Genomic DNA, 13,878 nt, shown 5'->3' with positions numbered 1-13,878 from the left:
GCTCCTCCGTCGGGACGCCCATATAAAGGACTGTCATTTCCAAAGGTCAGGAGTGAGCCCTGCACACAAGTGTTGTCCCGACACTTGGTCTGGAAAAATAAAAACGGCCTGCTTGCCCATCCGTGTCCTGTGTCTGTCTGTCTACTGTGGGTATGACTCTCAGAGGCAAGTGTCTCGGATGTCCTTTCCCCTTTCTCCTCCTCCTTTCTTCTTTCCTTTGCTAGCTCCACTGTTGTTGGGGAATCAGGATACCCAGCTTGTGTAAATTGGCAGCCAAGGAGGAAGTCATGGTTTGCTTTTTGGTGTTCCTAGTTATTGGAACTTCTTGGAGGTAAATGTGATACTGTAATTTTCCACAGGCATTATTACCCTCATTAGCACCATCGCTGGGTCGAGTGCGAACAGTTCAAGCATATCAGTTGATGTGTAACCAACCTTTCGAGAGGAAGTGTGCCACGAGCGAGGACACAACCCACTGCGTTGGTTTTTACTGTAAGTGGACACGGTTTGTGTGTCTGACCCTTATGCTACACAAGTATACTTGTAGGACGGCTGTTGGTAGCCAGTTACCAGATTACNNCCCCCCCCTTTTTCTTTTGTTTTTGCTAAAGTAAAACATGTGGTCAAGTTGTATTCCCAGTTCAGGTGACTAAGGGAGGCCCTTACTCCCCATAAACCAGAACACTAGTCTTATAGGAGTTTCTGGTTAACTGTGGATTGTTTTTAACAAGATTAGGATCTGATGCATGATTTCCTCCCACTGAACACCGCCCCAATTTATGTGTCTGCCTTCCTGTTTTCCAAGTTTTCCATTGGCAGTAATGATGCTGATTAGAGGCCAATCACTGATCACTGATAAACCATGTTTTCAATATTTCAATAAAATGTTTCCTTCAAAATACCTGCCACACACACACACACACACACACACACACACACACACTCACTCTGTCTGTTTGCTGCAGCACTATTTTGTATTGTTTTTTATGGCTGCACCATTAGTTCAAAAGGAGAATTCATACATCATTGTTAATACATTTCTCTGTGATTCAGCCGGAGATATTTGGTGTTTTTGAAAACACTAACCTGCTGTAGTGTCAGAGGAGTGTAATGTTAGCACTTTCTTACTGTATTTCTGTGCAATGTTGTTATCTAAATTCATCTTTCAAAGCAGTTGTGTATAATAAGGGTGGAATTTGTTATGTTTGGATAATGGTAGCCAAACATCTGGATACAGACACAATACTCTGTAATGATCCTAATGATCCCCAAAAATCTGCTAATCTTTTCTGTGCAAGACATTGGATTAATTATTGGGTGGCCCTGACTATTCCAGCAACCGCATTAGTTGATGCTGCACACCTGCTGGTTTTAGCACTGTGCACAAACGGTACTTGTTCTGTTACTATTAGCATTTATGTATGTTCCTAAGCAGCTTGTTTGGTGTACCTCAATTTAGAACATGCTGTAATGCCACCCCCCATTTTCCTGTCCTGTGGTGTCTCGACCGTAGCCAGAGAGTACGAGAGTGAAACACGAACTAGTCTGCTGCGGTGGTAGTGGCTTCCCTCTAACCTACATTTATTACCTCTAAAAATACAAAGTCGTTTTCTAAAAAGAGCCTGGCTCCTGTTCTCTCCAACTACATCAGGTGAATTTACAACACGATGGATTATGACTCACTGGCGAAACGGTTTTCCTTTTCCATATATGTACTCTCCAAATATGTTTTTACAGTATGCGTATCAACAAACGGTCACTTCAGGTCAGCACGCTCCATGGTGGTGTCTGCATCCTATTGCGCGTGGTATGACTTGGGACATTGTTTAAAGGGAAACATTTGAAGTCATTATTTCCCTTTCATACCGCTGATGTCCTTTTTCACTCTGAATATGGGCTTCCGCATCTTTTATACGAGGCTAAATGCTATTAAGTTCAGCATCTGTAGAGTTATGGAGCTGCCCTGATCTATTCTTACACAACCACTGATAGACCAGCAGTAGTGTCTTCAGCTTCTGTTCTTGTGTGCTCGAGCTCTGGTCTGCTGCCAGGAGGCCCCGTTATGTCACCCATTAAATGTCTTGACATCTTTTTCAAATTGGAAGCTAGGGGGCTGTTTTTTTTCCTTCTTTCTGTCAGGCATCTTTTAAGGAGACTGAAAAGAAATGAAAAAAATGCAGCCTGGCTATGTCTTAAGTGATATTTATATTCAGCAGTGTTTCTCATTTACATAAAGCCTAGCTAATCAGCTTTCACAACAACAATGAGGTAATGTCTCGGCAGGTCTTTCAGGGAAGCACAATTAAAACATGTCCAATCCTATAAGAGGCAGCCAATCAATAAAGTCTAGGAATGGCAGACTTTTTATGGGCAGTGTTTTGGCAAGGAGTTCCAAGGTTTTATTTGTCTTTCTTAAAGACTGTCCTCTTTTTAAGGCGTCAGTGGCCTCATAGTAGTTTAATAGTAGCCAATAGTAACACGGAAGTAAAGCTGATAAGTCTCCATATGTTTTTCTTTGTCACAGTAAATGTGAGAATATTTTTGTAACTCAGTCACTTCCACCACTGTAAATCACTCCAATAACGTTTAGAGAACTTCTGACTATGTATTCAATTTCCAGTTTTAATCTCAGCTGTTGGTCAGGATACCTTGGAGATTTTCGGGGGTAGTCATCATCCTCGGCAGTCTCATTTGATCCCTCAGTCTCCGTGACACAGCACACTGACTCTCAGATCACTGAGTGTGTGGTTGACAGGGGAGGGGCCTGTCTCGAGGTAAGCAAAGGCCTTTGGACATATTTATTTTTCTCCTGTGAGCCTTTTGAGCAACCTCTCCTCGTCAATCTTGTGCTGTCAAAGAGGGCCAGAGGTGGGAGCTTGCATCTCTCCCTCTCTCACAGGGGCCACTGTGTAGGGACCCCAGGGTCAGGCCCTGGATGCTCATTTGGTAACTGTTGTGAAATCTTCACTGTACGTGGAGAGAGAGGCGGTGGGAGTTGTCCTGCGTGTCTGCTCCCACATAGCCAATGAAGCAGCAACCTTCTCTGTTCCCTTCTCTATCGGGTACAGTCGGCCCAGTAATCCTTTTATGAGGGGGTGAATAAATAACAATCATCCAACTCATAACAACTCCATAGCTACTCCAGTTCTTCCATCCAGCTCTTGCCCCATGCCTCCCCTGAAAGATCATCTGTCAGTTTGGGGGATTAACGGTCGAAGGGCAGATTTCACCTTCCACACGTTGCTTCGGGGGAGCGTAGGTTGAAGGTAGAGGTGGCATGGGGAGAAGAATGACCTCATCAAACCAAGTTTTTAACATGTGTTCCCCCATCTGACGCGCGTGTGTTTCTTATCTTACCGTTTTTCTGGAAGAGGAGAATGTTTCCTGTTTGAGCAGACTGGCGGGTTCACCAAGGAGTCGGGGGGGTCGGGTTGCTCAGCCGACGTCTGGTTCTGTTGAAGCAGATTCCCCACATCTCCATCAAACAGCAGCTCTGTTTTGGCACGGCTCTGAAAACTGACCCTGGTGGTCACTGATGTCTGGGGGTATGCGGAAGAATTGAGGCCGCAACACTCTTTTCTGCTCTCTTCTTCCCCCATTATATGAAGTACGCAGCGTTTCTATGTTGCAGCAATTGCTACTACTCTAAGGAATACTCTCGTTCATTTACTTCATTAAATAGTAGATAAAAAATTGAGGTGCAGCTAAAATATATATATTTTTTTATATTTTATATTCTTGTTGTCTTGTACTAAAACCTAAATCCTGAACATTTGCCAATGATACTCGAATGTTTGTTTATCCTCTCATTTGTTTATATCTGCTCTTCCCCACCGAGGTACACATTTGTAATGGCATGCCCAAGCACACCTGGAGAATGTGCGCACAGATGTGGAGCCGTTCATGTACACTTGTGCGTGTGTTTTCCTTCCTGTCAGAGTCTTTGATTGAACAGGGTAGCAGTGTGTTGAACAGGGTCGTCCCCTGACAAGAGCAGTAAGCAATCTTGTGTTGATGTTCTTCCACCTGAAATGTGATATAGTAGATGGGAGACAGAGAGTGTGTGTGTGTGTGTGTGTGTGTGTGTGTGTTTCTGTGTGTCCTGCCTTGTCCAGACTGGTTCCTGTCTTGCTAATAAAAGAGATCTCTTTTTAGTTTTGGATACTGATCTCTCCACACAAGTTTAAAGATCTCATTCACGGTTCACACTGCATTTGGCCCTTAATGTCTCACAGCAGGCCCTCAGTCCCAGGCCGTGATTCATGGAGTGACAGGTCTGCCTCTGGCCGCCATAAGGGCCCTGACAGACAGAGTCCACACACATAGACACTGCAGACAAAAACATATTGCATCAGTGCTTGGATGCATTCATCTAACACTCCTAGTCCCCTTTCACACCAATTGTAGAATTTTACTCTGTTTGACATGACATGACATGATTACATTAAGTCATAAAAGCCAAACATCTTGTGGTTTTATTCTTTGTCATTGCTCATTCCTTTTTTTCAATGCTTCCTGGTGGATCATGGTTAAACATTTTGGCTCCTGTGTTTCGTAGACCAGACCCTTTTTAGGGTTTCCTGCTTCATCATATGAAGACAGCTGTAATGCCCACGAGAGTCCTCTTGCAGAGTCAGAGACACAAGGGTTTATTTCAAGAATATCCACTCTAAGGGCAGAACATGTTGTGATTCCAAATGCAGAACGTTAATCACTACCCCGTCCGGCCCACGTGCTCTTGGTCTGTTTTGCAACACATTCATTGATTTGCTTGTTTTGTTTCAGTGTTTCCGGGCACTGTGCTGTAAAGGACCCCCGCCGCCAAGACCAGAGTATGATGTGGTGTGCATTGGTCTGACGGGTGCTGGAAAGACCAGCCTGCTCTCACGCCTCTGTAATGAGGGCAGCGACGGCATCGTGCCCACGACAGGTATGTGCACATTACATATGACCTCTTTTAGTGAGAATGCGTGTGCTTAAATAGAAACCTCCACAGACACATCTCTCTTAGACCATCTCTCCTCCCTCGCACGTGCACTTTCATGTTTCAAGAACATCACAGATAGATAACACTATCCAGGTATCGCAGCTCTCCAATAGGGGGAAGCATGTCTTCAGTGCGTCTTCCAAAGTCCCAGCGCTCATGCAAGAAACACTCTGCTGTATCTCACCAGCCAATACTCAGTTTCAAGAGGCTTTAGGGTTAGTACATCATTCTCTTGGTCGTCAACGCTCTGCTTTCCATATACGCAATGCAATCCCTCAAGGACACTGACATTCCTCTTTCCTCCCCTGGCTTTGTCAGCAGTCCGCTTTGAGCTGTTGCAGTCCCATTTTAGATTTAGTCATTGTGCACTTTCACCAGTAGAAGCTAAATATAAAGTAATTCCCAAATGTGCTGCCTGTAACTGTTAGTGTGTATGTCTCTGTGGCAGGGGGGTGGTTCAAGGGAGTGAACGCCTGTCTGTGTCTGCCACTGAGTGGGCATTAATAGATAAAATATGCCGATTACCTACCTTAGCGGAAAATTATTATGATTCAGCTGTCAGCGCTATCTGCGTCTCTGCCAACATCTACAGAGGGAAGATCGTGGGGAACAATTAGAACAATTACTGGGGAAGTCTCCCGTGTCTCCCCCCCCCACTTCTTACTTCATGATTTTTTACACTGTTGCAGTGTACTTAAAAACCACATTTAGCAGTTAATTCAGATGTTTAGAAAATCATAATCAGTTGTCTCTCCCATCTCGCCTCCTGTTTGTGAATGTTTCCAGGAAAAGAATTCCCCCCAAGACAATTTAGCATAATTTGAGCAACATTAAATCTTACTTTTTCCCACTATATGCAACCGCAGAAACAAACCGCATAATACTTGGTGGCACATTAGTTCTATCCCCTACTAACTACAACATAGAACAAAACACTTTGCTGTTTAGCTTTTCTTGTTTTTCTGTTTTGCTAACCCGGACCACACAAAGTGTTCTTTTCTTTCGTTTCTACAATACAAATATGTTGTCAGGCCTCTTTGTGTTCACCAGCTGGTGGTTTGGAAAAGGTACACCAAATATCCCGGGGAAACTAATTGATTTTAGCCATTTTCTCACTATTGAAAGGCAATCCAGCCAACATTCCTAAAAGGTGACTCTTACCATGTGCCATCCACACATATTCATACATACACACATACACAAACACACACAATTTCTTGACTACTTTATTACAATAATTTTCATTTCTCTCCTCTCAGGTTTCAGCATCAAAGCAGTGCCATTTCCTAATGCAATCTTGAATGTAAAAGAACTGGGAGGTAAGAAACGCATGCCAAGCCTCAGCCTGTAAAGCGTTCAGAATTTAATTTGACAATTTCCCCTTATGTCACATGAAACCCACAGTGTGAATCTGTCAGTGAAACTGTGTAAGGTGAAATGGATAGTTTCCCAGCAATGACATTTTCTTGTGGGCCAACCCAGACTTTAGCTTAGTTCACTGGCTGCAGCCCCCATTAACTAACTAAGTAGCTATCTGAATGTGGTTTTGTATTTTAAATTCCTTGTGAAAATGTAGACTTTAAATATAAAGTGGAATATATATTTAAAAGCAATTGCAAATAGAGAATAGTGATTTGCCGTTTCTTTGCAGCTTAAGATATTAAGATATTGAATTTTTTTTAATGATTTAATTTTACATTATGCAATCAAATTTAAAAAAAAAAACTTTAATAATTTACCTTACTATACAAATGTGCAGATTTGCCCTGTTTAAATATTTTTTTTATGTTTTCCTTTTACATAACCTGATCTGGTATCATCTCTTAACCAAAACTGTTTACACAGATTACTGTGTACGCCGAGGATGTAAAACCATGTTTGTTTTTACCTCCCGCAGCATCACACCTTTCAGTCACAGACTGTCATTTGTATACAGACGTCAGGCCTGTTAGTGTTTTTTGAAGTGGCTGTACAATCTGCTCCCTGTTATTCCTGGAAATGGGCAGCACTCGAGGAAGCCGTTTAATAAGCACAGATGAGGGTTCTTGAGGTGGAGATGCGTAAACGAAACAAATGCAATGGGAGGCTTCCAGTCCTTAAACGGAGCCTGAAGAGAAAGATAAATCAGGACTATCCCTTCTCCTACAAGCAATGTAGTGACACAAGAAAATTCCTGTTTTTGTTGAGAGTTTAATAATTTATGTTGTGTTCTGCACTCTATAGGCACATGACAGGTGCAGTGCATGCTTTGAAGGCTCACCCAACTTAGCCTTCTGAAAAGATGAAAAACATACACGCACAGACACACACACAGAGGCACCAGGGGGACCACCAACGAGGGTGCTACCAAATTTGGACAGAGCGCATTAGGGGGTTTTCAGAAGAGGTTTTTCTGGATTGGTTCAAAGCCAGTCTGGTGGGACAGTATTGTGGTTGGAAAAACACTGGTCCCACGGATGACACGTTTGATTTAGATACGTTAGTATAAGTTGCCACCACAGCAAAGGATGATGAAATCTGTTCTCTTTTTCTCTTTGCCTCCCTGCATGGACCTTTACTCCCTTTTCTTGTAAATACACAGAGCATAAGAATTTGAGCGATTTATAGTGCCATGCCACTGACTACTTTTTATTTGGAGCGCAGTATCGGATTTAGGTTTCTGACCGAGGTGAAATGTTGACATGAAACCCATTTGTTTGGCTGAGTGAAGGCAAACTCTTCCAGTTCCAAATGTATATGACGTAAATGTGGAGTCGGGAGAGTTGGTGCTCTTGCATAATGTTCCACTGGTCAGTTTGTGTAATGGGTTTTTCAGATCATTTTCTGATTAAAGCAGCCCTTTTCCGCACATACTGTTTGTAACTTACTCAATGCTTCCCATTTCTGTCAGTATTCTTCTTTCCTCCCCTTTCCCTATGGCTTTAAAACAAGCAAACATGCCTGGTTTAGTTTTATGTTATTTTGCACTGCATCAATGATGCAGAAAAATGACACAAGATGTGACGCACAGACATCAGTATTCCTGACCCGAAAAAACTTGTTTTACACAATACCTTTGTGGCTTGTTCTATTCACTCAGCCTTGACTAAGACAAGCGCTTGTTGAGAAGCGTGAAGAAGTGAAGCACTTCCCATGTATTTCCTTCCTCTCTCACTGGAAAGCCCATTGAATGTCAATGAGGTATTCTCCCTTTACAGTAAGAAATGTAAAGCAAGTCTTGCATATGCAGGTGACCTTTAAGTACCGGAGATTGAAAAGAACATTAAAGGCACAAGCACTGATACATTAACTATTTGAGTATTTGCTCCTTTTGGTAGAGTAAGTAGAGCAGTTAAAACACATGAAATCCTCCCTCATAAAAGCCCAAGCCTTCACGCTTTTTATATGCAGTTATTCTATCTTTGCTGTTTGCTTGGCAGGGTAAGCCTGATTATTGCTCAACCCATTTCATTTGGGAGACACAAGTGGTTTTAAAGTTGAACAGGAAAAAGGCATATGGGAAACAAGCAAGTGTTAAGGTCAACACCTTTGGCACACAGAGAAATCCTGCATACAACAAAGAGCAGAGACTGACCCTAACATGGCACTTAGTTTAGGAGCCAGTTCTCCTCTCTATCATTAAAATGTTGCAGCCCATGAACTCATGTAAGTATAGTTGCACACAACTGTAACTTGATTTGTTGCTAAGCCTGGTAATGCATTTTTAACTCTCCCTGCCTTGAGTGCTTTGGGCCAGATTGTTATAAGCGCAAGCTGTCCTTTAAACCAGAGGCACAAAGCAGCTTATGTACAGGCAACCCTGATGGTATGTTGCCTGTAATGATTTAGACCTGACTATATGTTTGTCTTACTCGTGCATTTGTCATAGAGGTCCATACTCTCTTGTTTTCATTTGTTCTCTCTCTCATCTTCACCTCTGTTTTCCATTTTTCGTTTTCTTCTTCTTCCCTCTGCCTCCCATTCCTTCTCTTTACCATTGCCTCCGGATTGTGCTTTTGCATCCTTGTAAATAACCTAGTTACTGCAGTGCCCTGATTTTTAAAAAACATAATGCAAGTGAGAACCCCTGTTCCCTTAATAGGAGTAAATGATTAAGAAAAACCTGGTTAATACAGATAGATTTTTCCTGGAAAAACTTGATTTCTTGGTCATGTATACAAATAGGAGGTTTCTTAACTTGGTTTCTACATGTGTGCATGTCTATGACAAAAAATCCAACGGGCATAGTACGGCTATGACAGCAGAGACAGAAAAGAACAAAATAATTAAATCCAACCATCCCATTAAGTCCAACTGAAGCTTTAACTGAAATAAATAAATACATAAAATAAAAATCGGTTTCCACAGCTGAACAGCAGACTATTTGTAAAAATCAGACACATGTGCACGCTAAAAGACAAACTGTGTGGTCTCTCACTACAGAGCCTGTCCTTTCAGAGCTGTCAGCTCAAATGCTCAAAAAAAGAGAAAATCATGCATCACGCTTCAGTGTCACACATCACCAATGCACATAAAATAATCCAACCTTGGTTAAGAAATATGGAAGGTAGCAGATATGTAGACGTCGTTGAAGAAGGTGAAAAAATCATCTTGTCCTCTCTCAAACTATTTATCAGAATATGAGACTGGCACAATGAAGCAATATCCCCTGTATGACACCTTGTGTTACTTACTTAGAAGTAATCTGAACATTTCATTAGAAATCAAAGCATCAGCATCTCTGCAGCAAAACTGGGCATCAACATTGTTAAATGAAAGCTCTTTGTACTGAATGAAGTGTAAGAAAGTGCTTTGAGTTGGTTGACATTGAGAATTTTGCATCTGGTGATCTTTAGTCTGGCAAGCATTTGCTACCCAGCTGGTGCCAGGTATAGGGATTAGGTGGGAAGGGCACCTCCGGGGACACAGGGAGGAATCTATTAAGTGCGTGTATGAATGTGTGTGAATGTGAGTGTGTATATGTCTGGACAGTGACATGACGTCAGGTCTAGACGGGCCATTTCACAGTGTGCATTCATGCCACGCAATGACAGCTGATGAAGTGGTCCTAATAATCACCGCTCGTTGCTGTTGAGGCTTTCGATTTGATGTAGAGTGGTAGATATTTGCACTTGCAGTGTTCTTGTGTAAGCAGTATTTGTCACCAGGCATACTTTATTATATATTTCCAGTATACTGGAAATCTGACAAATTATAGTAAAAGATGTTTACTTCAGTGTGCCAATTTAAAGGTTTATGCGCTTTTACTTGTAGATGATCATGTGTTTGCATAGTGTGTGTGAGAATGTGATAGATTTGTGTAAAGTTGAACGTTCTTATGTATATAGAGTCCATCTTATCATCCATTATAAGTTTGCATGCACACATACAGAGAACATGAGGGAAGACCAGCAAGATGCAAGAATATCACAGAACATTTACCAGTTGTCTATGACCACCAACGGGCAAAGGAAGTATGTGAGCACATCTCAGAACAAAACCACTACATTGTAGTCATTGCAGACCCAATGTGGTTCTTATTAGTATCAAATAGGACCACAGTGTGTGTTACTTTGCCCAGCAGGGAAACTTTTCCTTTGCATAGAAAAAGTCAAATAATTTGTAAATTGTCATTTGGGTCTAAAGCAGATGCTGGCAGTCGCAGACTGTTCTGATTTGGGAGTTCTGAGGACAGACGTGTAACTGATCTCTATTTGAGGCCTCATTCCAGGATATTACTATATTTGATGTTAGTTTTTTTGTTGATACTGGGTGAATGGTGCATTACAGATATTATAAGGGACAGCCCATTTATATCTTGAGAGTGCATTAGCCCGAGCCCACTTTTGAAGTTCAAATTTCGAAAACATTCAAGAACAGCAAGGATTCCATTTTAACAATGCAGAAGTGCTAGGACAATTGTGCAAGGACAATGAGGACATATCCATGTGCACTTGATATTACTATATAGGCACAGCAGCCTATATCTGGGTTGGGTAAAGTGCAATATAAATAGAAAGGGTGTGTTGAGTAATCATTACTTCACATTACTTTAACTTAATTATTACTATAACTATAAACAGCTGTGTCAGTCACAGTGGCACATGATGCAAATGGCTCACCCAATGGAAAGGAGGGGTGAACAGTGGCAAAGAGAGAATATACAGCCAAATTACTTGAATACAGTAACACAACTTATTTATCTCAAATATTAAGAGGTGCCACATTTCTGTAAACCAGATTAATCAATTATGTGCATTAGGCCTGCAAGTCATTTTCATTATCGTTGTTTGGTCTGTAAAATGGTAAAAAAAAAAAAATGCATCCCAGTTTCTTAAAAGTCCAAGATGCTGTTTTTAAATGTTTTGTTTTGTCAGTCTGAAAGCCAAAGATATTCAGTGTAATATGGTATAGAACAGATAAAAGCAGAAAATCTCCATGCATGGCAAATTACTTTAACAATTAATAGTTTATGAAAATATCAATCCACCAATCGATTAGTTGACTAATTGTTGCAGCTCTAAATGAGAGGGATTGATGTGTGTTTCAGGCTAGGCCTCACACAGGAACTGTTTACTTAAAAACAGACAGTGCTGAGACTGCAGGTTGATGGGTGTATCAACAGCTGAAGTGTTTTCCACCTCACTCCAGCTCCAGCCCCAGCTCATTCCTCAATGAAGTAAGCAAACTTTATTACTAGAGGCCTCCCTCACTAGTCCCAGCGCTCCCTCCCCATCACTGTATTGTAGCTGTTTTGTTCAGAGGAAAAACACTGTCTGTTTTTCGTTAGTGAGACTTCAAAGAGGGTTGCTTTGCTTGTGTTTCAACTTTCAAGAGTAAAAAAAGACCTGATTAGCAACATGTTTGTGTTTTGTGCAACATAAAAGCCGGCAAAAAGCGTGAACAATTGGAGGCAGAAATGTATGAGAAAGTGTTGTTCAAGCCTACTGTGAATCTGAAACCATACCTGCTTGTATGCTTTTATACCCAACAACAGACAGAACCAGCCTCAACAGTAGCCTAATTTAAACCAAATGGAAATATAGGGTAGTAGGATTCAACTGTGTTGACTCATTCTTTAAATGTAGATCATCCCAAGCTGTTTGAATTTGCGGATGAATTCAGAAACACCAGCCAGTAAACACAACTGAGAGAGGATCTAAATTCAAGCAGAAGACTATCTGCTTTTAATTTTTGCTGTGTAATTGCTTGCTTATGTTTTACTGGCATTTGCTTCTAAGTTTGGTTTATTAACTCATAGTCGCACTTTGGTAAAGAAGAAAGTAATCTGATCTCTGAAACATCATTGCCAGTTGTGTTTGTGTAACCAGTAGATGTCTGCTTTTCCCATTTCCTCCTCTTCCTGTACAATCAGCGTCATGACTATAACAGAATCTACAAATTCTACTATTCTCTTTATTTTCACAACATGTTTTGAGCTTAATTTTCTGTTCCTGAACCTCAATCCCTCAATAAAACTGCCTAGATAATCAGATACACCACAAAAATGACTGTACATATACTGTAACAGCCAATAAACAGCCAATTTTCCAATATCCCTGCATTTTTTCATTCTTTATAAAATATTATATTTATTATTTATATTATATTGTTTTATTTTATTGTGAGTAAGTGCTACGGTGCTTGCTTTTAAATTTGAGCAATTCATAATTTTAGCAAAATACATAACACTACTATAGCTGCAACAAACAATTGTTGATTAATCTACCAATTGTTTTTGAATACCTGACTAATTGTTTTGTCTATAAACTGTCAGAAAATTGTCAAAAGTGCTCATGCAATTTCTTTTTTTTTCTTCCTAGCAACAGTTCAAGACCCCAAAAAATATATACTATCACAGGAAACACAGAAAAGCAGCATATCCTCATAATTAAAAAAACATAATAAAAAAAACAGGACCTAAGTAACGTTTGACATTTTTATTAAAAAATGACTTGAACAATTGATTGACCATCAACATTAGCTGTCATTTTAGATCCTAAAAACTACAGCTAGAGACTTTACTTAACATGAATTCAAAAGCACAAAGGTATATGAAAGTTCAACATTGGTAATTTACTTTTCTGACAACACAACGGAAAAAGAATAATAAGAAATGTTTTATGGACTGGGAAGTTGGCTGCATCAGTAATGAGTGGTAAGCATTTCACATAACAGTGGCATTTAGCAGTTGGCTGTGTATATGCAATGAATCATCAAATGTCTATGAAGCATAGCACATGTACATACAATACAATCATTAAGATTCATGTCTTCCAGACCTCAACCCATGCATAAATGTTAAACATTCATATATTATATGCAGTGCATTGAATAAATAATTACACTCCTTGTTTCAGCCTGTCTTCATTTGCTACAGAGGGTTGAAAAAGTCTTGCTTGGTTGAGTGAAAGAGGGAGGGAGGGAGGGATGGGTTGGCTTTGCGAGATGTTTTCCTCAGATCAGATTTCTATCCATTTGATCCCAGAGAGGGTACCTCTCTGACATCACAGACTGACATCACATACTTGTTTTTTTCCACACTGTAATATTGTCAGAAATGTTAAAATCATAGCATTGATTAATATCTTGTTTCATATTGAATGCATAAAAGCATGTTTACAGCTATAAAAAAAATGGCCTGCAGTGTTCAACTTACAGTGGTATACATTTTTCCTGTGCCCTTCTTTTGTCTGCTAGTGTAGTGCTTTTATTCATATGAAAAGATGAGTACATAGAAAATCTGTCACAAAAAGATAGTACCAGGAGTGCTGTAATGACATTTAACAGGATAACCAATTAAAAATGGTAAACGTTAGGTTTTAGGCTTATTCCCTCAAAAGATTAAGATTAACTACCGCATAGCTGAGCCACAATTTTGTATTAATGTTTAACAATTCAAACAGGGATGT

The 13,878-nt window shown here is 40.5% G+C and overlaps 1 protein-coding gene across 1 annotated transcript in view; it reads left to right on the top strand.

Moving 5' to 3' along the window:
• arl15a (ADP-ribosylation factor-like 15a) overlaps positions 1–13,878 on the top strand; it is a 94,471-nt gene that overhangs the window by 30,750 nt on the left and 49,843 nt on the right. Inside the window, exons 2-3 of the mRNA XM_035657946.1 lie at positions 4,786–4,930; positions 6,247–6,306. Coding sequence (XP_035513839.1) covers positions 4,786–4,930; positions 6,247–6,306 — 205 coding nt within the window. The remainder of the gene's footprint in view (positions 1–4,785; positions 4,931–6,246; positions 6,307–13,878) is intronic.

Source organism: Morone saxatilis, unplaced genomic scaffold (assembly GCF_004916995.1).
Source record: "Morone saxatilis isolate NCDOM2014 unplaced genomic scaffold, NCSU_SB_2.0 Contig16, whole genome shotgun sequence".
Taxonomy (NCBI): Eukaryota; Metazoa; Chordata; class Actinopteri; family Moronidae; genus Morone; species Morone saxatilis.
This window is presented reverse-complemented; position numbering and strand designations above follow the sequence as displayed.